This window comes from Centroberyx gerrardi, chromosome 15, assembly GCF_048128805.1.
Source record: "Centroberyx gerrardi isolate f3 chromosome 15, fCenGer3.hap1.cur.20231027, whole genome shotgun sequence".
Lineage (NCBI taxonomy): Eukaryota > Metazoa > Chordata > Actinopteri > Beryciformes > Berycidae > Centroberyx > Centroberyx gerrardi.
In genome coordinates, this window is record NC_136011.1 from 3,950,173 (window position 1) to 3,973,296 (window position 23,124).

The window sequence follows — 23,124 nt, forward strand, 5'->3', positions numbered from 1 at the left end:
ACAATGATCGCTGTGTGAAACATATTTCACAATTTTAATGATAAATGATAAGGAATATGGCCAAGGAAACTGTATTTGTTATAATCAGAAACATTGAATACTTAAGACTTTTGGAGTCTTTTTTTGGCATGAAAATGGTAAAATTGAATTTCAGCACATATGCCAGCTATTGTCAGCTTCACCAAAAAAAAATAAAAAATCTGCATCAGCCTCCAGAAACCCCAGTCTGAACCCCAGTCTGCACATGCATTATGTGGCAGGGCAGATGTGAGCTGTCTGTGTTGCAGGACGGTGCTAAGGCATAAAGAATAGGCCGGGCGCGTCGTAAGACACCCTGTCACACACTCTTACAGCCTGTAGCACAGAAGTGCCACATTCATCAGCTATCTGCCAGCGCATTTACAAATGTGCCATCAACAGCTCCGAGACAAAGGCCGGAGAGAGAGAGAGGGCAAAGAAAGAGAGGATGAGAGAGAGGGATGGAGGGGGAAAAAGACAGTGAGAGAGACAAGTACTGTGGGTTAAAGCAGAGATAGATACTTCGACCTAACTGAGTCCAAATTGTTTCTTGTGGTTTTTATCATTATAATAGAGAGCAAAGATCAAGGAAAAATAACCAGAAATGTAATAAAAAAGTCACATCAGGAAGCATTCAGGACCAATGTAGCGGATAGTTTGGTGACCTATGACTAATAATTTTCACATTAACCAATTAGTAATATCATGTCAGTCATTAATTGAGTCTAATAAGCAGGTTTGGAAGTTTTGGTGGTAAATGATATTAGATAGGGACTTTGCCATAGCTTATGGTTTAATAAATTGAAGTTTCCTTACATATTTATGGTGTTCTGTAATCAATTCTAATGTGAATTTGGTGCCCAATTGTACATATATGGTGTAAATTTACATATAATTCTCAATTTCTTCTTGTGTATTATGTATTATATATATTTTTCTATTTTGACTTATTTCTTACTGCATATATTTCATATTTTTGTACATTTTTATACTTTTCATTCATTCCTTTGCTCCAGTATGCTCTGCTGCTGTTATTTTGCACACCCTGCATACATGCTGTAGCATTTTTTCATTCATATATTTCTGCTTACCACCTTTCTAGTGTTGAAATTGCTGGTTGTGTTATTTTTAAAACCTCCTATTTGCTAAATACTTAGATTCTATTTTTCTTAGCTGTTTGCTGCTGCGACCTCCCAGCGCTCCCAGGTTCCTCTAATCTTATCATTGATTCCCTCCCACTCGTTCTTCCTCTCTTTCTCTGTGTTTTAATTGGAGCCCATGTAAATAGATAGTGGACTTGCTGCTGCTGGATCATCCATCTAGTTTTATTACTCAGTGACGCTGCCGCCGCTCTATTTGTCACCGGCCTCGTTCCCTGATAACGGACATTTGTCACCGTCCTCCGCTCCCCTGTTATAATGCCATCAGCGCCAGTGACAGGCACTTGGCAAGGGACACTGGGACACACACACACACACACACATTCACAAACACACGGAAAAGCTTGTATTACCACAGGGACACACACTGCAATAAAGATCCACAGAATGCTTATTAGGGACAGAGGCACTGCCATTAATTACAACACTGTGATGTGTGTGTGTGTGTGTGTGTGTGTGTGTGTGTGTGTGTGTGTGTGTCAGAGAGAGCAACATGGAGATAGACAGACAGATAGATGAAGTGCATTGTGCTGCATTACAAGCAGATTATAATCCCATTAGCGGCATAGATCAACTTTTCTTACAATATAATTATCATACAAACATCAGAAAATTACATTCAGTTTAGATTAAGTCATTAACTAGACAGTTAACCCATAAAATATTCGACCCCCTACATTATTTGCATATTGTTTTTATCATGCTCTGATTATAATAATCATCATGCACTCACGATGCGCTTATAAAATGCTTATAATGCCTTGTAAGCACCACTTTGTAATATGTGTGTGTGTGTGTGTGTAAAGGGAGTCCTAGGAACCCCCATATAGAGAGTTTTGTTGTTGATTTAGTATTGAATTGTAAAACTGTCTACACTGTACATGGGGAAACAATAGTCATCCTTTCACATTCTGTAATTGCTGTAACTTCTACTGAATTAAACTATAGTGAAGTTAAACCATTCCTCATTTTGCTGGGGACTGCCTGCAACCCATTCAAGGACCCCTGAAACCCCCCGAAGGACCCCTCGTAGTCCTGGACCCCACTTTGAGAACCACTGGCATACAGCAGAGCTTAACTATGGTGGTCTATGAGCAAGCAGTTTTTCCTGAAAAGGGCTAGGAAGATATTTTTCTATTTTGGCCACCAGGGGTCAGAATTGAGTTAAGTGTGTGTTGGAAGGAGAGAGAGAGAGAGAGAGAGAGAGAGAGAGAGAGTGAGAGAGAGAGAGAGAGAGAGAGAGAGAGAGAGAGAGAGAGAGAGATTTTACATTTGTAATTTGCTTGATGTGAAGATGAACCCCAAAGTTAGCTGCTATAAATTAACTGTAAAGAAATTGGCCAGCAGAATACTTTGATTTCTGATAACTTGGCAAATGAAAAAGGTTGTCATAAAAACTCATGGCAAGAAAGACATAAACCTCTCTGTTCACACTGTAAACAGAATGAGATTGAAGATGAGATGCTAAATATCTCCTTATTACAATAGTGATATAATCAAAAGCTTCCAAGCCCTAAAACACTGAAAATTGTATTAAGTGAGGAGAGCCATACAATTGATATTGCTACAAATTTTGGATATTTATGTCACAATTTCTGGACTAAGAGTAAAAAAAAAACCTGTCATCCTGAAAATAATCCATGTGTCCCCGGTAGATCATTGGCTCCAGTGCTCCATGCTAACACTTTAGCATACACTATGTTGAGTGATAGTAGGCCACTAGCATGGAATGGAAATTGGAGAGAGGGTATTTGATCAGTATTCAAAAATACAAATGACAGTCATAAAAACACTCACAAAGATATCACTATTATTTAATTCATGGAGATACCCTAAACACAATTAAAATATGGTTATATATTTATATATTCGAGAACAAATTTTGGCTTTTTCTGTTTGTACAAAACACTTTGCTAAACCCTGTTGCAAAAATTTACAGATCTGACAAGCACTGAGTACACTGATGCAGTCTTCAAAATGACTGCCTCACACAGGTGCTGGTATAGGGAAATATAATTAATTACAAATAAAACAATATAAACCAGTAATATAATTTTCAAAGAACATGACTTATGTACAAATGTGATCAAATAAATGCATAAATATAGGAAATTCACATAATTATTTGCACATTATTGCTTTTTTGCTATTTAGAAAAGATGAAGATTATATTTAAATGGTTAATTTCTTTCACACATTCACTCACACCCCTTCTTCCTCAAATAAGCTGTGTCTATATAGTCTTAGAATGCTTCCCCTCCTATTTATCAGCCCTCATCATGAATGCTAATGAGTAGGTATTTGCGATCTGTCTTTCTGACATCAAGTTTTAAAATACAGGAAATAAGAAAGCTATAGAGAAACAATGGATAACTAATAGACGAGGATAAAAAAAAAACCCAAAACAGATAATTTGGTGGACCCTGTCCAAAAGGGGATACTGTGACATTTTGAATTTTAGTAATATTTTATATTACTATGCAGGCACTTGCCTTCACATTGTGGAAAAAGTGTTTCGACAACTGTCCTTCTACTATGCTAAACACGGCTTGTAAGCATTGTTAGCATTCTTCATTCAAACAGTTGGTACAACCTGGTGGTAGCTTGGTAGCTTGCAGCTAGTGGTGCTCATAGGTTTCAATGAGGAATGATATCAAAGCTAACATGCTAATGCTTAAAAAACTCTGCCGTTCAGTGATCATCTTGACTTGGGACAGAAAATTTGATCTCACCCTGGAATATTTGTGTCACAAATACAAAGCAAGCCTGAGGGGGATAGCTTTTTGAGGGTCCAAATCATACTAAAACACAACATTGATAAGAACCTGCAAATACAATAATTGCAAATGACCAGCGATATTTCAGCAATATTTTAGAACCTGAGCCTGACCCAAGTGAAAAATCCAGCTTGACCCAACTTGAGCCCACTGGGTCCAGTTGGGTGCTGTTGCGTTACGGTGTTGAGTTGCTGTTGAGTTAATACACCAAGAGTATAAGAGAGTAAGGGGAGCTATTGATTGATGTGTTCCCAGAGAGAACCTGAACCTCCATTAAGGTACAGAGGAAGAGCTGTCAAACTCCAGCGAACCGTGCTCCAGGGTGCCGTAGCCGTTCATCTTCCTCAGCTTCAGCTGATCCACGTGGGCCAGGCTCTGGGTCTCTGGGACGGCCTCCTTCTTAGCGAACATCCGACTGATCTCCATGAATGTCTTGTTCTTGGTCTCTGGGATGACGAGGTAGACGTAGAGGGCCACGGACAGACAAACAGTGGAAAACACCAGGTAGCAGTAGGACCCTGCTGACATCTGGTAGGCGGATGTGGGGTGGATGGATGAACCGGGGTTTGGGGAATGGGACAGAAAAGTTAGTTTGACACTGAGAGTCCCAAATTGATATATACCATAATTTTGCTTTCCAGTGCCCACAGCAGAGTGCATATAGAGGACTTTAGGGTGATGTAAAACACCCTCTGGCGGCCATGTTGGAGGTGCTCAGTTCTCTTGGCAACAGTGGCTGTGAACAGCTGATTGTGTTTCTAAACGTACAACCTGGCTGTCTGTCATGGTCTGCCCCTGTCTGCCATGATTTGCCCCTTTTCAGCTCTAGTGTCTGCCCTCTTAGCCCTAGCCCTTGTGTCTGCCCCTGTCTGCCCCTGTGTCCTGGTCACCACCCCTTTCACTCCCCAGTCCTGCCATCCTCCTGCCAGCCACTAGATGCCCTTGGTCTTTCCTCCCTTCTCTGCACCTTCCCTCCACACCTGCCTGTAATCAGCTCATCACCGGTCTGCTCGTCTGCTCACCTGCTTCCTATCAGCCCACAGTATTTATCCCCAGTTTGCCATCCACTCTCCGCCGGATCATACACTTTGTTTTTCCATGGACTCGGCTACCGTTCAGCCTGCCAGCCAGACTCCAGCCTTCCTGCCTCGCCTGCTTCCCTCGTCGGATCAGTTCGGCTCCCCGCTCTTTGGAGCCCGCTCTGCCAGGCTCTTTGCCTGTCCTGCCTTGGCCCAGCTGCATGCCAATCCTCAGCTCCAGCTACCAGCTACCAGTACAGTAAATAAACTGTCTTTTGAACTGTGCTCCAGCCCCTCGTCTCTGTGTCTGCATTTGGGTCCTCACCACACCTCACCGTAACACTGTCTCAACAGAGTTCAGTCAGAGAGTCAGAGTTTTTCTGTGCAGTTTTTGACTGGGAACTGATCATTTCACCACTGATGCATCTAATTGATGTTGCGTTTAGATAATGTCAGCTTGTTAGCTAGCTAACCATAGTATCTGGTCAGCTAACAACAATCTGATTTGCACATTAGCTAACATACTGTATCTAGTAGGAGCTAGCATTAGTAGTGGCAAGTAGTTGCATGTTAACATTACCATTAGTTACTACTGCAAAATTAGCCTAAAACCAATGGTTTGTTCAGGTTAACTGAGCTGACTCTTCTCAAGCTACAACTCAGAGTGTTTTGGAGCAGAGACTAGGGCTAAAGACAAGACAGTTTACTGTGTCACAGTAACCTACATTTGGAAACAAATCTACCTCATCAGACTATTCACTTTTACTTTAATGTTACTGAATTGGCACACCACAACAAACTTTTTCAAGCATCTTTATTTTTCTTGCCCGGTTGTTATATATTTAGCCATTATTTGTGCACAGCCAATTCTTCTGTGGACCTCCATGATGGAGCCAGATGTGGTCGATAGGAGATTTGTGACACAAAGCCTCTATGCCAGAAGGGGCAATGCTTGGCAAAGACAGATAAGGTAACAGTAGCCAAATCTGCACACGCTTACTCCTGATATGAAATTTCATATTTAGTTCCTAAAATATGTATGATTTCATGATTTCATACTTGTCTAGATTTGGCCACTGTTAACCTATGTGACATTATACAGGGCCGAGGAAAGAGCATGGGCATTGTTTATTGAGGAAAGAGGCAACATAACTATCTTTCAAGGGGAATGAAAGCTGTCATGGTGAGCCAACATGGAGGACATGTTCAGTGAGGGCAAATATGCAACGTAAGAGTTGAAAGTGAGCTGTAGCACCAGGAATTAGTCACAAAGTGTACATATCAACTGATCACTGAAGCATTTGAAACCAGATGAGAAAGAATTTATCTCAGGTAGTAGACAGTAGACTCAAAAGAGAGGGTAAAGGTAAATGAAAGTGATGGAAATACGTGTTATCAAAGCTAAAGAGATGGCAGACATGAGGGAAGAAACAGCTAGCATCTTTAGTCAGGTGGAGACTATGTTTTGGCACGGTAACTACATTTAACTACATTTTTGCAGGGCAGCCACTTCTAACGAAAACAAATAGCCTTCACCTGCAGGAAGGGGAAGACGAAGCCCACGGTGAAGTTGGATATCCAGTTGAGTGATCCTCCCACAATGTAGGCTGCTGGGCGGTGGGACTGTTTAAACAGCTCTGCCGTGATCAGGAAGGGAACGCCCGCTGGAACAGGCACGAACCAAGAAATCACACCTCTAACTCTTTCTGTGTTTTTATTCCCATGTTTTTTATTCATTTATTTATTGCATTGAAATGCATTCCTGAAAGGTTGGCTTTTGATCCCACAAGGTTTTCAACTGACAGTTAAATGACAAGTACATGTTGCAGAGGGTTACTATATTTTGAATCCACAATAATTCATTGCATTGCCGTTTTAGGAATTAAATTATGTTAGTTAGATATGCAAATGCACACATATGCACATACACACACACACGTATGTATGTTTTTACAAGGTTCTTATCTACATGTGGGACTTAAATCACCCAGTCACTTGTGGTCACTGTGGAAAATAAGCCATACATTATGTTGCACCGCTTCTAATGACCCTAATGAATACAACTAAAGGGGGCATTAGTTGCATACATTTTCAATGGGGTTAGGTAGAGGAACATTTTTCTACTGATGAGCGGCTACGTCTGTAATACATTATTCATGTTGATTTGATTATTCATGTTCATTCATCATCTTTCAGACCAATAAGGCATGAGAAAGGCTAATAGGGACAAACAGAGTCAGCCAATCCAGTGTGGGCCAGGGCAGCATGTAGGCGGGAGAGTCATACATCATAGAATACATATTATTAAACCGTATCTCTCTTATTTGTCACTCTTACAGGGGATATACAGCCAAATCACACAGAGTTCTCAGCATGCATAACTGCCATATTTATCTGTCATTGTGTTAAATGTAACACAGAAGAGTATCAGCTAAATGCCTATAATGTAATGTAAATGAACACCACTCAAATATAGAAATTTAAACAGAATATGCTATTCCTGTGGTCTTGGACAGTCCAATCAATTTTGTGAATATGAGCAACTGTCATAGAGCAACAAATCTGAGAGTAGGGATGTAAAAATCAAGATTACAAATCTGGAGCTGCCCTATGAATTACATTTTGAAACTTTCCAATTCAGTGGTATTCCCCTTTAAGAACTTGTCCAGTGTGACCCCTAGAGGGCGCCATTTCATCACACAAAGCACTCTGAGCCTCAGTACCATGTGAGTCTGTGGTATATCAACTGAAACCCTGTGTATGTCACTGTCAAGCAGCATCAAAGTTTATTCTAGGATTATTTCCAAGTTTAATTGAGTATCACCAAAAACGGAAGTGAATGCCAAAGTGTAGGAAAAAGTAACCAAAAAATTCAATTGAACACTGATTATTTAGAAATGTAACAAGGTCTTATGTCATCATGCCTGACATAAGACATGCATCATGCATGTGTGAAAAATATGTGTAAAAGTTATCTGAAAATCACATCTCAAATATAATTGGATTGAATCAAAACAGCCCATAATGATCATCAACACTCTCTGGAACATGTAGAGCAACTTACCTGGACCGATACAGAAGCCGGCGATGATGCCGACCACACAGCCGACGCTGATGTAGCGCATAAACGATAAGTGAACCTGTAGGGAGGAGAAACAGTGGAGGTCAGTGAAATCACACTGGGGACAATGTAATGTTTTAAAAAATGTATTTATCCAGGGAAAGTCCACTGAGCTCCTTGCTCTTTTCCAGCGATGCCCTGCTTCACATTCATGCAGTTCAACACATTCACACTGGGAGCTGGCCAGTACAACCACAGTCTTCTACTGGTGGCCACTGAGCAGCTCCATTGGAGCCGTTGGGAGTTCAGTGCCTTGCTCAAAGGAACATTGAGAATACTTGTTCCTCCCATTTTCCCCGCTGGTTCAGGGATTCAATCAACCTTCTACTCACAACCCCGCTTGTAGGCATCTACCGCCACCCCCAATGAGGGAAATATAGCTGTGCATACATGCATAGATGCACAAGCTCAAACACGCATGCATACACACACACACACACACACACACACACGCACACACCTGTAGAATGAGTGCGAATGTGATCCCAGCACAGCAGATGCCCATCATGGTGAAGCCCCCGATGATGAGAGGCCTCCTGCCCAGCTTCTCTATGGTGAAACACTACAGGAGGGGACAGGCAGAGCTCACATCACACACTGTTAAAGGGCCACACTTTTTATACAGGATCTCTTGTAAAAGAGAACATTGCTCTCAATGGGGTTTTATATATTTAAATGAAGGTGTCAAGTCAAGTCAAGACGGAATGAAGAAATTGAGGGAAGAAAAAGGAAATTACGTAAGAAAATTATGAAAGAAAGACACCAAACCAATGAAAACAAGGTAACACAAGGGTATGAATCTCTCTAACTTGTAAGCTCACCCCAATGAGTCCTGCAATGATTTCTATGATTCCTGTTCCCGCTGTGGTATACTGGATCTCTGGTGCTGGGATACCCGCGTTCTCAAAGATGTCATTGGTATAGAACCAGATCTGTGGGGGGGAAAGATTAAGACTCTTTTGGACCTGAGAGCTGAAACCCTAAAAGGATCATTCCTGCCTCACCTAGCTAATCTGTCTCTTGCTCTAAAATATGATTTCTATGACAATTATACGTTGATAGAGTATAGGGCCTAGTGGAGAAGGATGGAGCGGGGAAAACAGTGTGATTAAGGCTTATTGTTTATCAGACATGGATAAAATATAGTTCTTTTAAGTTTAATTGATGAAACTTGAACTCTCTCTCGCAAAATTTCAGGTTACAATGTGATCAAATTCCCAGGTCCTCTCTTCAGTCTCATCAGCTCTGTTTCCTGTTTTTATTGCTTCTGTCCTCACTGTGGTATACTGGGTCTCTGGCACTGGCATGTCTGTATTCAAAGGTATACACCAGGTCTGTGGTGGAGAAAACACACACCTTGATTTTTTTCATTCATGCTTTTTTTTATTCAACGCACACTTGTTCCAATTTGTGGATAAAATTTCAGCATTGGCACTTCAGTTAACCATAAATCAGCTTTTTAGCATTTTTAGCATTCCTTACTGGAGGCTTTGAACTTGCATCCTGAATCGCCCAGCAACCACATCTGACGCCATCATGGACGTCCAGTGGAGAATTGGCTGTGTGCAAATAATGGCTAAATAACACCCTTGACACAACTGTCTTGTCTTTAGCCCTAGTCTAGTCTCCAAAATACAGCTGTAGCTTGAGAAGAGTCAGCTCAGTTCAAATGTTTTTTGGAAGAAACTGATGTCAACATGCGACTGCTAGCCACTACTAACGCTAGCTTTACTAGATAAGTTAGCTAGTGTGCAAATCAGATGTTTTCACAACAAGACAATGATGGTTAGCTGATCAGATGCTATGGTTAGCTAGCTAATAAGCTGACATTATCTAAAAATCAATCATATTTATTAGTGGTGAAATACTCAAAACTAAATTTCTGTGCTGTCAAAAACAGCACAGAAATGAATCATATCTATTCCATACTGTTGAGACAGCCAAGTTGTATGTTTAGAAATGCAATCAGCTGTTCACACCCACTGTTGCCCAGGAGATGAAGACCTCCAACATGGCCGCCAGAGGGTGTGTTACATCACCTGAAAGCCTTCTAGTCAAAGCTAGCTAGTTAGCTACAAGCTACAACCTACGAGTGTTTTTAGGGTAGCTGAAAAGCAAAACTTTTTAATAAACTTTTTTCCCATGATGTGACATGTGCCTGGAGAAGAAAAAGAATGGAATAAATTCAAAATGTGGAGGCATACGTTGAAGACCTGAGGGCTGCACAGGTGGTACATCGCCACAGAGAGGCAGCGGACATCCGCTCACATTCAATTCAATTCAATTTGAGGCTTTAGGGGATGCAACACAAGACAGGAGGGGTATTAACTGGAGATAGCAGACGGTGACGGCTAAAAGACCAGGTAGATGAATACACAGACACATGGCTGGCATAAACTCTCTCTCTCTCTCTCTCTCTCTCTCTCTCTCACACACACACACACACACACACACACACACACACACACACACACCATCCTGTGGTGCTCCTGGAGCTGTGCCAAGGTTTGCCAACTGTCACATCCACTTAGGCCTAAAGATCACCTCAGGCATCTGTCTCATCACAGTCACCATCCCTATCATCATCATGACATCATCACTGTTATTATTATCACCGCTGTTCTCATTATCAACAAAACTGTTACCATCAATCACCTTCATCATCATTGCCATCATCACTATCACTGTTCTCATCTTCACCATTATCATAAATGTTATCATCATCATCATCATCATCATCATCACTGAACAAATGATCACCCTTTTTGTCATCATCATCAAGTATAATCACTACCACTACATCATAATATCATAATAATCATAATAATCATAATAATCATCATCACTGGTATCATTACATCATCATCCTTATCACTGTTCTCATCATCCTCATCACTGTTCTCATCATCATCATCATCATCCTCATCACTGTTCTCATCATCATCATCATCATCACTGTTCTCATTATCATCATCATCATCATCATCATCACTGTTCTCATTATCATTATTCTCATTATCATCACCATCATCCTTGTTGTCATCAAGTATAATTATCATCATCATCACTATTATCATCATCATCACCATCATCATCTCTATTATCATAATCATCTTCATCATCACCAACATCATCCTCATCATCATCACTGTTATCATCATCCTCATCATCACTGTTATCATCATCCTATTATCATCCTTGTTGTCCTCGGCATCAACATCATCATCATCATCATTGCAGTTTTCATTACCATCATCATCATCGTCATCATCATCATATCATCATCCTTGTCGTCATCATCGTCATCATCGTCATCATCATCATCATCATCATCGTCGTCACTACCATCACCTCCATCCTAATCAACATCATCACCACCGTCATCACCACCACTATCATCTTCATCATCATCATCATCATCAGCACTGGCCTCACTATCAGCATGTTTCAGCACTGGCCCACTTTGTTTAGGCAGAGCTAATTAGCAGCTAAAAATACAGCCTGGAGAAGGGCACGCTAATGAGTTCAGCTCCACCGCTTACAGTGTGCACTTTCTGGCCTGGGCGCCCCGGTAATCATTTGAATAATTAATGAATCTCCGGGGCATAATTCAGAGAAGGGATTTGGCTAATTGTATCGGCGGAAAAATGATGACACCGGCTTTTGGGTTTATTCACAGGACCACGCGAGGCTTATAAAACAATGAGGGATCATTTGGGCCTGTTTTCATTTTCAGTGTCTTTGTCTAATAAGCTAGATCAATCAGATGAGGGAGCTGGAAAAGCAGGGGGGTGGAGGGGTGGAGGGGGGTGGATGGGGTGGACAAAGGGGGTGAAAAAGTAAGAGGAGCGAGATGCGAAATTAAATGTTGAGACTTGACATGTCGAGTGGGAGAGAAAGAGTGGAAATAAAAAGCGGAAGAATTGATTTTAGCCATCTGACTAGCCAGTTTGTGCTGCACTCCGCTGTAGCCTAAAGACTCCATTTCCCAGAAACCATTTGGCACTCAACAGCAGACGCTTCGTAAGCACAAACCGGTTAAGAATGAGCTGGGATAGAGGGATAGAATATGATTGTTTACACCATTTTATACCAAACACCTGCAAAACCTTCAAACCCCCTTTGGGTAATAACTGGGTTATACAAGAGGAATATTTAGTGACTCATGCTGGGAATTCCAGTGTAATCACATGTAACAATAACCAATATTTATTAGTTGTTGTATTGAAATGATGAATACTGAAGAAGACTTGTTTGTTGTCTATTTGCTGTGAATTGTTTTTCTAAATTGTTGTCAGTTTTTTTTTTCAATGCACATCTAGACACATTCTGCACATCTTATATGTTTTTCTTCATATTCTCATATTTTTCCTCATCATATTGAAGAGGTCTTGACATTTTTATATTTTTTCCTATAGCATATATTTCATTTTGTTTTTGTATTTTCATGTTGTACATTTTTTCATTAATTTGTCTCAGTATGCCCTACTATTTTTGCACACTTTTTTTTTTTTTTTTTACTATTTTACTATTTACTATTTTGCACACGCTGCATATATGCATTTTATTCATATAACATAACATAACATAACATAATATAATATAATTCATACTTTTCATTCTTATAGGTCTACTTAATAACTTCTAGTGTTGTAATTGTTGCGTTATGTTTAACACCACCGCTTTGCTCCATTCTTATGTATTTTCTATTTTTCTCTGCTGTGTCCTGTTACCATTTGCTGCTGCAATGATCCAGTTTCCCCACGGGGATCATTAAAGTTTCATCTTATCTTATCGTTACTTTCTAATAAAACTGTAATCACTTTAAAAAACAGAAGCAGTAATCTCCTAGCATCCTTACAGCATCGATGCCAGACAACTGCATGCCGACGTTGATGACCGCCACGCTGAGCACCTGCCAGCGGACCGTGTCGTCCAGCAGCAGGCGCCACACCGACATCGTGTCCACGGACGACAAGGAGCGCTGCTCTTCCTGCATCTCTTCGATCTCCGCCTGGATGTTGCACTGGGCCCTGTACCACTTCAGAGCTGAGGGAGAGGGAACAGGTGTTAAGGAAAGTCACGGCACTGGATCTGGAAAGTAACTAATGACAGCTACACTAGTTTTTGAGCAAGAGAACGTATGTGCAGTGACTTTCTACCAGTGATGCAGTGGTAAATAAAGAGGTGGGTGATCTATGACCTCCAGTCAGTGATCATCATAAGGTAAACAATCATCAGTATAAACAAAAATCTATTATATTTCCAGAAAAGCATTAATTTCTGCGTTTTTTCCTAAAATGTCCCTAACCTCACATAACTTACCTCAGTTTGATACTACTTATTATGATGTAGTGGTACAATAAATATATGTCATAAGGATCTATGTCAGGCTAAAAAGGTGGTTCAACTCTATGTAACTCTAGATAAACTGAATTTAGAAAGTTTACCCTCCACTACATCCCTTCTCACTACATAATAGTGGTGATAACAATGGTATATATACCATTTAAAATAAAACACAGTCATTCTGGACCTCATCCATAACAGATACTAACTTTGCTGCTGCTGAGAGTTTACCCAAACCTTGGGTTGATGATGATCCAACGTGATCGTTCAGTTAATCAGCTAATTTTGGAGCCTGCTTGAGATGTTAATGTTGCATTCAAAAGTAACTCCTTTTTAGTTGAGGATTTTTCTAAAGCAGCAGTGGATCATATTGTGTTGTTTGATTAGAAAATAGTTGAATACGAATACATGGGCGGCATTTCAAGTGAAAGTCTAATGTTACTTTGGTTCTTTAGCTCCACCCACTGAGGTGTAACTCAACCAACGAGAGTATTTCTGCCTCCAGAGCAGCTCTGTTTGTAGAACTAAAACTTCAATCTGCAACCCTTCCTGTATGTGTGGCAATGCCAATACACTGACCTGTGATGGTGGCGTGGACGTTGTGCTTCTCAATCAGCAGGTACCTGGGGCTCTCTGGGAACCATGGCAACAGCATCAGCTGGATGAAGGTGGGTACCACCACCAGAGAAAGGAAGAGGGGCCAGTGCTCCTCCTATAAGCATTACAACACTGGTATTATAACATATGTGGTGGGAATGTTTTTCTCATCAGTTTATTGTGATCCTGAATAGGGTTTGACTGATATATAGGGCTGGTATTGGCCTTTTATTAAAAATCAGATCTGGTCCAGTCAGTGTGGTCCACCTCTGATGTGATGGATATGATGAAGTTTGATTGATTACATATTTATTGTAGAATTGATCAATACTACACTGGTTGTCTATGGGTAGACCTTAACCTGAACTGATTCCACAGAAGTATGCATCAATATTTTTTTCAGATTATTATTCTTATTCTCATTATCCTGGGTTTCAATGGAGAGTTTTAGCGTCTCATGGTCCAAATGCTGTTTCAGGGGCTTTTCACTCTCTAAAATTCTTGGGGAAACACAAAATTTGGGGGAAATTGTTGGCATGAAAGTAATACAATTTAAAGATAATGAATACTGGCACAAAATACTGGCAAAAATCAGCAGTTTCAATCCAAAAACATCAGAATCTGCCTTCAAAAACCCATATCAGTTTAACCCTAATTGAGGCCAATCATACTCAAACGGTATGAGGCACAAAATTCTCCAATGAGCAACATACGGTATACCATATGCCAAGATGAAAGTCATAACCACAACCTGTTACAAACTAAAATACATTAAAAATACATCACCTAGTCTATTTCAATGGTAGTATGTAAATGACAGAGATAAGTGCAGGCACATCCAAGCATCCAAGTCTTTCCAAGCTATTTGAGGTTTGAGGTTTAGTCATGATTTGTACAAGTAAACAACTTTTCAGGGTGTTTTGAGGAAGTGGCGTTCGACTACCTTTCCTAGAAGCTCGTGCAGGCCGAGGATCTGGGCGGCGAAGACTCCGGTGCCGATGAAGATGCTCGGCACGAGACCCAGGAAGCCTCGCAGGTTCTTCGGGGCGATCTCGCCCAGGTACATCGGCACGACGCTCAGAGAGATGCCTGCACGACGCGGCAGAGGAGGGGATCAAGGTACAGAACGCAGCCATTTACTGGAATGAAATGTGTGTGTGTGTGTGTGTGTGTGTATATATACCTGAGTGGATGCCTGTGATGAAGCGGCCAAAGATGACCATCTCCGGCGAGCCGCAGATCCTGCTGAAGCCCATGAGTGAGCCAGCGATGAACACCAGCACTGTCGTGTTCACCACCGTGCCTTTCCTGGACATACACACACACACACATACACATACACAACCAGTAGGCCGGGATTATGAATATACATAAAAGCATATGAAGCAGAGGTTTATGAAACAGCAAGGACATTGGTGGTATATTGGTCCGAGGACAGATAGCAGTAACCCTGCACCCCCCCCCCCCCCCCCCCCACCAATATACACACAGTCAAAATGATAGGCATGTACGCCTGTATAAGTCCTGATTAGCCATAAAACGCTAACGCGGCTCATAAGGGCGGTCATAAGCTGTGATTAGCCATAAAACACTGCTATATGGAGAAACTGATCAGCCCGTAAATGGGATTGTAAATCGCTCGCTTTTCATTTGCATGTAAATGTCCGGCGAAGTTCTATGACATAGCGGAGATGAATGGGGCTTTCGGCCGATCGGCGCTGATTGCGACGGAACTTTTTTGTTCTGCGGCGGTGCACTTTGAAGAGTGGCCCACTTTTTGAAGGGCAGAGGGGACGTGGGTAGTGCACTTTGAAGGGCGGAGAGCACCAGGGAGGGAGGGGGTGGGGGGTTGGGGTTATCGCTTAGGTCTGAGTACAGAGGACAGGAGGTGTGATTGATAGAAGGGGCTGATCTAAATACGTTTGGTGCCAATGTAAGTGTGTGTGTGTGTAGGTTTCTGGTTGTGACTTCCAGATCTTGCACTATCCCTATCTTTCACCCTTGTATATGAAACAGATATTGATTTCTTCTATCATATGAGTGTCATTTTGAAACCCTTCTTTTACGCCGCTCGGTTTCTCTGTGTGTGTTAGCTGTGTGTGTCCAGGCAGGGCTGGTGGCGGCGCCCGCAGCTCCAGATGCTGCTGAGTGTCTCTTAGGCCAGCCACTGCCAACTGGCCACTATCCACCCTCAAGGCCACACAGTCTAGCGGGGGCGTTGAGTAAGGGTGGCGGGGGCAGAGCGGAGCCAGCGTCCAAATACAGCTCCGAGGTCAAGCAAGGACGGATCTTTCCCATCTGTGGTCAAACTCCACTCGACCTTTCTTTTGATCCGTACAGCAGCTTAAAGGGGCATTAAAGGGACGGTTCAGCGATTTTTATAAGCCTACCCTATTAATCACTAATAAAGCCCCGTCTTAGATTGTGCCAAAAGTTTTTACATCAGAGCTTGCGTTTCTGTGAAATTGGCCATCTCCTATTATCATTTGTTAGCAATGCTAGCACAAGTCAATGGGGTATGAAACCATAACTCTTAGCATCACTTGCAAGCCACTCCATATACTTCCACAGCTGTAGTATTAGCCTAGTATAGCCTACTTGTACCTGTATCTCCGTTTTATTGCTTTCTTGTGGTTTGGCACACACTTTTATGTAAAGTTCCATCTGTTTTTAATTGTATCTCTGTTTGTTTGTTTGTTCTTAGTTGTACCTGTTTATCTCTTGTATTACCTTTTATTCCTATTTTTTATAATTTTTTCGGCACACACTTTTATGTAAAGCTCCATCTGTTTTTAATTGTATCTCTATTTGTTTGTTAGTTTGTTTTTAGTTGTACCTGTTTATCTCTTGTATTACCTTTTATTCCTATTTTTTTTTTTCAGCTCTATCATTTATTGTGATAGTTTTACATCACTGTGCTTTTGGGTTTTATTGTATGTAACGCACTTTATAAACATTGTTTTTAGAAAAGTGCTATACATATAAAGTTATTATTATTATAATTAGTAAGAATACGTAATATAATTTTTATTGATTGTTATTGATGTAAAGCACTTTGAGCTGCATGTTGTGTATGAAAGGTGCTATACAAATAAAGGTTATTATTATTATAATTGTCTCAAAGCACTTGAATGATGGGATTTTGAAAGCAATGGTTTCATACCCCATTGACTTGCACTAACATTGCAAACAAATGCTAATAGGAGGCTGGAGCTGATTTCTCAGAGACAAAAACTCAAAAAATTGTTTGGAATGTTATAATAGTGGACATGGTTACTGATCAATAGGAAAGGTGTTTTACCTGCCGAAGCGGGTGACCAGCATGCCTACGATGAGGGAGCCCACCAGACCTCCGATCGCGAAGACGGACACGGTGAGAGAATACATGAGGGTCAAGGTCTCGCCGTTGAGTCCCGTTCCATTACGACTCACCACCGTCCTGTTGTAGAAATCCTTAATGTACTGAGGGAGGGAAGGAGGAAAGGAGGTAGGGAAGGAGGTAGGAAATGAGGGAAGAAGGGAGGGAGAGATGATGGGATAGTTGCAGCGAGATACAGGGAAAGACAGGAGAGAAAGAGGGGATATTGAATGAGCAATAATTCAGTAATTAGAGAGATATAGGGTCTATGGGTAAAGAGAGAATCGGTTATCATCCAGCTATCATGTAATGCTGTGCTACTGTATATCACCAAGGGCTAGTATAGTGTATAGGATAAAGGTTTTAAAAGAAAGTCAATAAACATCCATATGACCAATCAGAAAGCCTCAATCCTGCCTCACCTAGCCAATCAGAAAGCCTTCCAGACTAGAGAAGGCAGTTTCACAGCCAAAACCTTGTCTGTATCATGTGGCCAAGTCATCCTGGTTTCACAAGACCAATATGTTGCTGTCTTCTTTTTTCTTTTCCTCACTCTGACAATTTCAACTAATCAAATTCCCAAGCTCTTTTTTGACCTCTGCCTCCTAATCAATTTACCACGAGATGGCACGAGTCGGTGGACCGGCATCTATCCCATCCAACCAAGCGGGAGATGACAGGAAGACTCACCAACACAGATCCCATTACTCCACTGGTATCTTTTACATTTTTAAACTTTTCTTTTAATCCAGGAAAAGTCAAAAACACCTTGCTTCCTATTCACGAAATTACATACGTACTGTGTGTGTGTTAGTTACAGTTGTCAGTATTGGACACAGACACTTGGTCACTTGGTTATACTTTCCTTTGTTGTTCAGAACTTGGCATTAACAATGTTATGGTATAATATTTCAACAGTGTTTTTATGTTTTGTGACGCCAATTTTCTCACCACAGAAATGTCAGAGTGAATGATGATCCCTGTCTCCCTATCGTCACATAAAACTGTCTTTACTTGTAGTGACTACATTGTTTAACAATTCCATTAAACAAGACAATAAGTGACAAATTTAGGGCTTTTTTAGTCAATCTCAACACAGTCTCAAATTATTTGACTAAAAGAATGGAAATAGTGTGATTTGATAGCGCATCATTTGGCAATAAAGAAGCTTGACAGAGAAGCTTTCACAGCACATGTATTTAATATTTTATGTATATTATAGGCCCTACATATTTGTCTTGGCAATGCTCTGCTGCTGTTGTTTTGCACATCCTGCACACATGCTTCTAATTCATATTTCTTATATTTTCATTCTTGGATTTCTACTTAATAGGCCTACATTCTAGTGCCGTAATTAACAGTTGTTTTATATTCAAATACCTCCCATTTGCTCAATTCTTCTTTATATTCTGTTTTCTTTTCTGCATCCTATTACTATTTGCTACTGCAACAACCTAACTTCCCTACGGATATCATTCGATTTTAATCGTATCTTACCATATTAATTCCCTCTTCTCTCTTCTGCCTATGTGCATTATAACTTGGCCTAAATATTTTGAAATTTTGTCTGTTATGTTTTTTAACCAAGCATTTGTGTCAGAGAGGGAAAAACTTCCTAAATTATCTTTTAGCTGCCATGAAACTGCTAGCCACAAACTAGCTTACTAGCAAGATAGCCGGAAGCTAGCTTTGTACATATAGCAGTTCTATGATCAGGAAGCCTGCTAATTTGCTTCAACCCTTTCTCAACAATTCAAAAGTTTGCTTAAAATTCGCTAAACAGTTAGTAGGCTACTGAAGATCTACTGTCCCAAAACTCTGGAAGAAAATCTTCTTGTCCAAAAGTAATAATGAAATCAGTTTGATTGTATAGCCCATTGTGAACTCATATCCTTGTTACCAACAAATGCAACAGCAAATCGTTAGCTCTAGTTAGCGGTAAACCTTTTCTTAAAATAACTCAATAACTTTTGCTATATTTTAAATGAGGCACTTTTAATTTTACTTAAGTAGATGTTTACACTGATAGTTGTACTTCTACTATAGTAAATTCTCAGTAAAGTATTAGTACTTCTACTTGATATTTTGGTACTCTCTCCGCCCCTGGTGTTGGACAGTGCAACCTACACTGTACAGTCATTCTCACTGGGCCAAGCTGCATTCCTTCTGATAAAGATGAGTCCTGTATGTCATCCAGCTCACATTCCTCACAACAAACGGCCCTTCACACACACACTCTCTCTCTCCCTCAACCTCTCGCTCGCCCCGTCTCTGTCCGTCAAACATGGACACACATTCTCCCTCTGCATCTCTCTGTCTCTTCTCAAACAGGCTGATATTGGCTTTTTATTAAAACTCAGATAATGGCCATCCTTAGAATTTTGGAGATGTTTTGGCAGGAAAATAATCAAATGCAAAGACTTGATATTGTCTATCCGCAGCTTCAATCCAAACATATCAAACCCTTATCGGCTGAATCCCAGTGTGTGTGTGTGTGTGTGTGTGTGTGTGCATGTGGTTGTGTGTCTTACCACAGCAGGGGAGTTGACCACAGCCAGGTTGTAGCCATAAAGCATGGAGCTCCCGAAGGAGGTGAGGAATGCTACCGCCAACAGAGAGCCGGTCAGGTGCTACAGAGAGAGAGAGAGAGAGAGAGAGAGAGAGAGAGAGAGAGATTATATCAGGAAGGAGGAAAAATTGGTTGAAAATAAAGTCCCATACAAGCCTTTAAAGGTGCTACATGTATAATTTTAAACATCAGTATATCACTGTCAAATTTCAAATGTATGTGATACCTTGGTATAATTACTGTAAACAAATGAGACCATGGTCCTCTATTGGCCTCTATTTCATCGTGGTAATGATTTATTAATGTTAAATGCTACATGTAGCACCTGTAATATAAGGGGTATGTACCCCAACATAAGGGCACTGAAACCCTTTATTCAAGAACCCTATGCAGGGAAAATAAAATACTGCAGGCCATTCAGAGGTCTTATGCAAGGAATCAATTCAAAACCATTATACTTTCTGAAATGATCCTAATCTCTTTTATCTGGCAAACACCTTGACATTTTATGTTTTAGTTGATTATTTTTCTTCACCAGATACTAGTCACATTGTGGGGAAATGGTTCTGTGAAATGTATTGTAGAGGAAAAAGTGGAGGTCTTATTTTGGAATCCTTCAGTTTCTCCTAAAATGGCTTAGCATTGTTAACATTCCTCACTGCAACCAAACCAAAGGGCATGACTGGCTGCAAGCCAGTTTAGGGAAAACTGAAGGGCAAACACAGAAACTTGTTCCTCACAGTGTGAGAAGTATCTGGTGAAGAAACAATATCCAACTAAACTTCAAAATGTCAAGGTATTACTTTAAGAGTTCAACTGGGAGGGAAAGGCCTGCGGTAATGGGGAACATGGGTGAGGGATGGATAGAGGGAGGTGATGCAAAGGGATGAATAGCCAGGAGTGTGATTTTGGGATAAGGAAAGAGGTAGAGTCTGTGATAATACAGTGTAAGGGTGGGGTGTGTAAAAGAGTGCGCAACATGCAGAGTGAACAAAAAATGTCAAACAAGGGTGTTTATCGAAAGAGATAAACGGAAATTGAGTACCTCCTTGACATTTTCTCCTGACGTTTCTGGAGTTACTGTCATAGTTCTCACTCTCTCACATCACATATGAACACACACACACATTCAAAGACACAAGCACAATTATATAATTATTTTCAACTTTAACTAGGGATGTATCAACATGAACATAGACACCAAAATCATCCATGTGCTACTGGTATATCATTGGCTCAGGTGCTCCATGCTAACGCTTTAGCATACACTATGTTGAGTGACAGTAGGCTCCATGCTAACACTTTATCATACACTATGTTAAGTGACACTAGGCTCCATGCTAACACTTTAGCATACACTATGTTGAGTGACAGTAGGCTCCATGCTAACGCTTTAGTATACACTATGTTGAGTGACAGTAGGCTCCATGCTAACACTTTAGCATACACTATGTTGAGTGACAGTAGGCTGAATAATGGACTCTCTTCAATGAAGTCAAAAGTGGTGTAGTGGATCCTAGTTTGGACCTCCTCAATGGAAATACAGTTATACTGGTAGACTTCCATTAAAGCAATGATTTGTCTGGCACCAGTCTAACACAAGACTTTCTGCATCGCTCCTCTTTATAACTCTAACAATTTCAAGTGAAGGGCGATCAATGTCTTCATTAATTGAGTGAAATCAGTTTAACACAGGAAGGACAAATTTGACCCAGGTCAAGGCCAAACCAGGAGACTCAAATGCAAACTTAATTTGGATGTTAAATGGTCAGATGCACTCACTTATGTTTACACACATACACTCCCCCCCCCCCCCCCCCCCACACACACACACACACACACCCCCACACCCCCACAGGAAGTTGTAGATATTGTCTTGTGACATTGACCTGTGATCTGTAGGAAGCCCAACCACATGTTAAGTTCACTAAGATAACCTTGACCTATTCCATATTTGTTATAAATAATAAATATGATGTAAATATAAATTTGATGTCATGGGAGGGGGACGGGCAATTACTTTATTTCTGTTCTGTATTGTATTGTATTGCATTGTATTGTATTCTATTGTATTGTATTCTATTTTATTCTAATCTATTCTATTCTGTATCCTATAGTGTTCTGTTCTGTTCTAGTCTAATCTTCTATACGGTAGTGTATACTGTACTGCTCTATTCTATTCTGTTCTACACTGTACTGTTCTATTCTTTTTCTATTCTATTCTATTCTACTCTATTCCTGAATGATGATGTGTGGGGGGGGAAATGGGACACCCATGTCATTGGCCTCCTATGCATTGTCATAACATGGTTATAACATTGTCATGACATTCTCATAACATGTAATAACATGGTTATAACATGGTCATAATGTCACACACACAGCAAGCATGAGCAGTTTTCACATGTAGCCTGAGCAAGAAGCTCATAAAACTGAACTATCAAGTGGATATGGCAGTACAAAATTGATTTTGTAGTTTTTATCATTAGCAAACAAACATTGAAACAGACATTGCCAGAAATCTATTTGGAAGTCATATGTCAATGTTCCTCTAAGCTGATAGTTTGGTAACATACATTTAATGACATATCACATTGACCAAATAATAATATCCAGTCAGTCACGGCTCCACTTTGTCCCCATAAAGTTAGTGGACATAAGTGTGTAAGTTGGCAGGGACTTTGTGTCTAAAACCATTTAGGGTTTAGTCAACTGATCCTGGATACAGCCTGATTCATAAAGCAAGTCTCCAACTTACCGATGAGATTTTCCCCGGCGGTGAAATTAAAACCTCCTCAGCCATTTAGGAAATCTGTCATTGAGTCCCAAACACCGAACCACAGAGCCACACGGTCTTCTGTCTTCAAGCGGCAGAGGTTCTCATGGCCGGAGGCAGACAGCAGCAGCAGCAGGCAGCAGGCGTGGTCAGACAGGACTCGGCCTGCCGCAGGTTAAAGCATTTGGGCCGGTTAATGTGCAGCGTGTCGGGCCTCTCCTCCACCGAGCGGCGGTGCCCCGGCCCCCATTAACAAGCCCGCACAGTGTCATCACATGACGGAGAGCAGCGTGACGGCCTGAGAGAAAAGCCTGCTGAAATCAATTAGCTCTAAGTGAATTTACAAAGCAGAGAGCGAGCAGAGCAGAGGAGAGGAGAAG

General features: G+C 40.9%; 1 protein-coding gene across 1 annotated transcript; it reads right to left on the reverse strand.

Moving 5' to 3' along the window:
• Positions 1–4,228: 4,228 nt before the first annotated feature.
• Positions 4,229–22,771, reverse strand: slc2a15a (solute carrier family 2 member 15a). Its single transcript, XM_071894733.1, has 12 exons — positions 22,727–22,771; positions 19,931–20,029; positions 17,343–17,503; positions 15,225–15,349; positions 14,985–15,130; positions 14,024–14,156; positions 12,957–13,144; positions 8,917–9,027; positions 8,556–8,657; positions 8,039–8,114; positions 6,511–6,638; positions 4,229–4,483 (listed from the first exon to the last, which is right to left on the reverse strand). The coding sequence occupies exons 1-12, from the start codon at positions 22,769–22,771 to the stop codon at positions 4,229–4,231; spliced, it is 1,569 nt and encodes a 522-aa protein (XP_071750834.1).
• Positions 22,772–23,124: the final 353 nt, after the last annotated feature.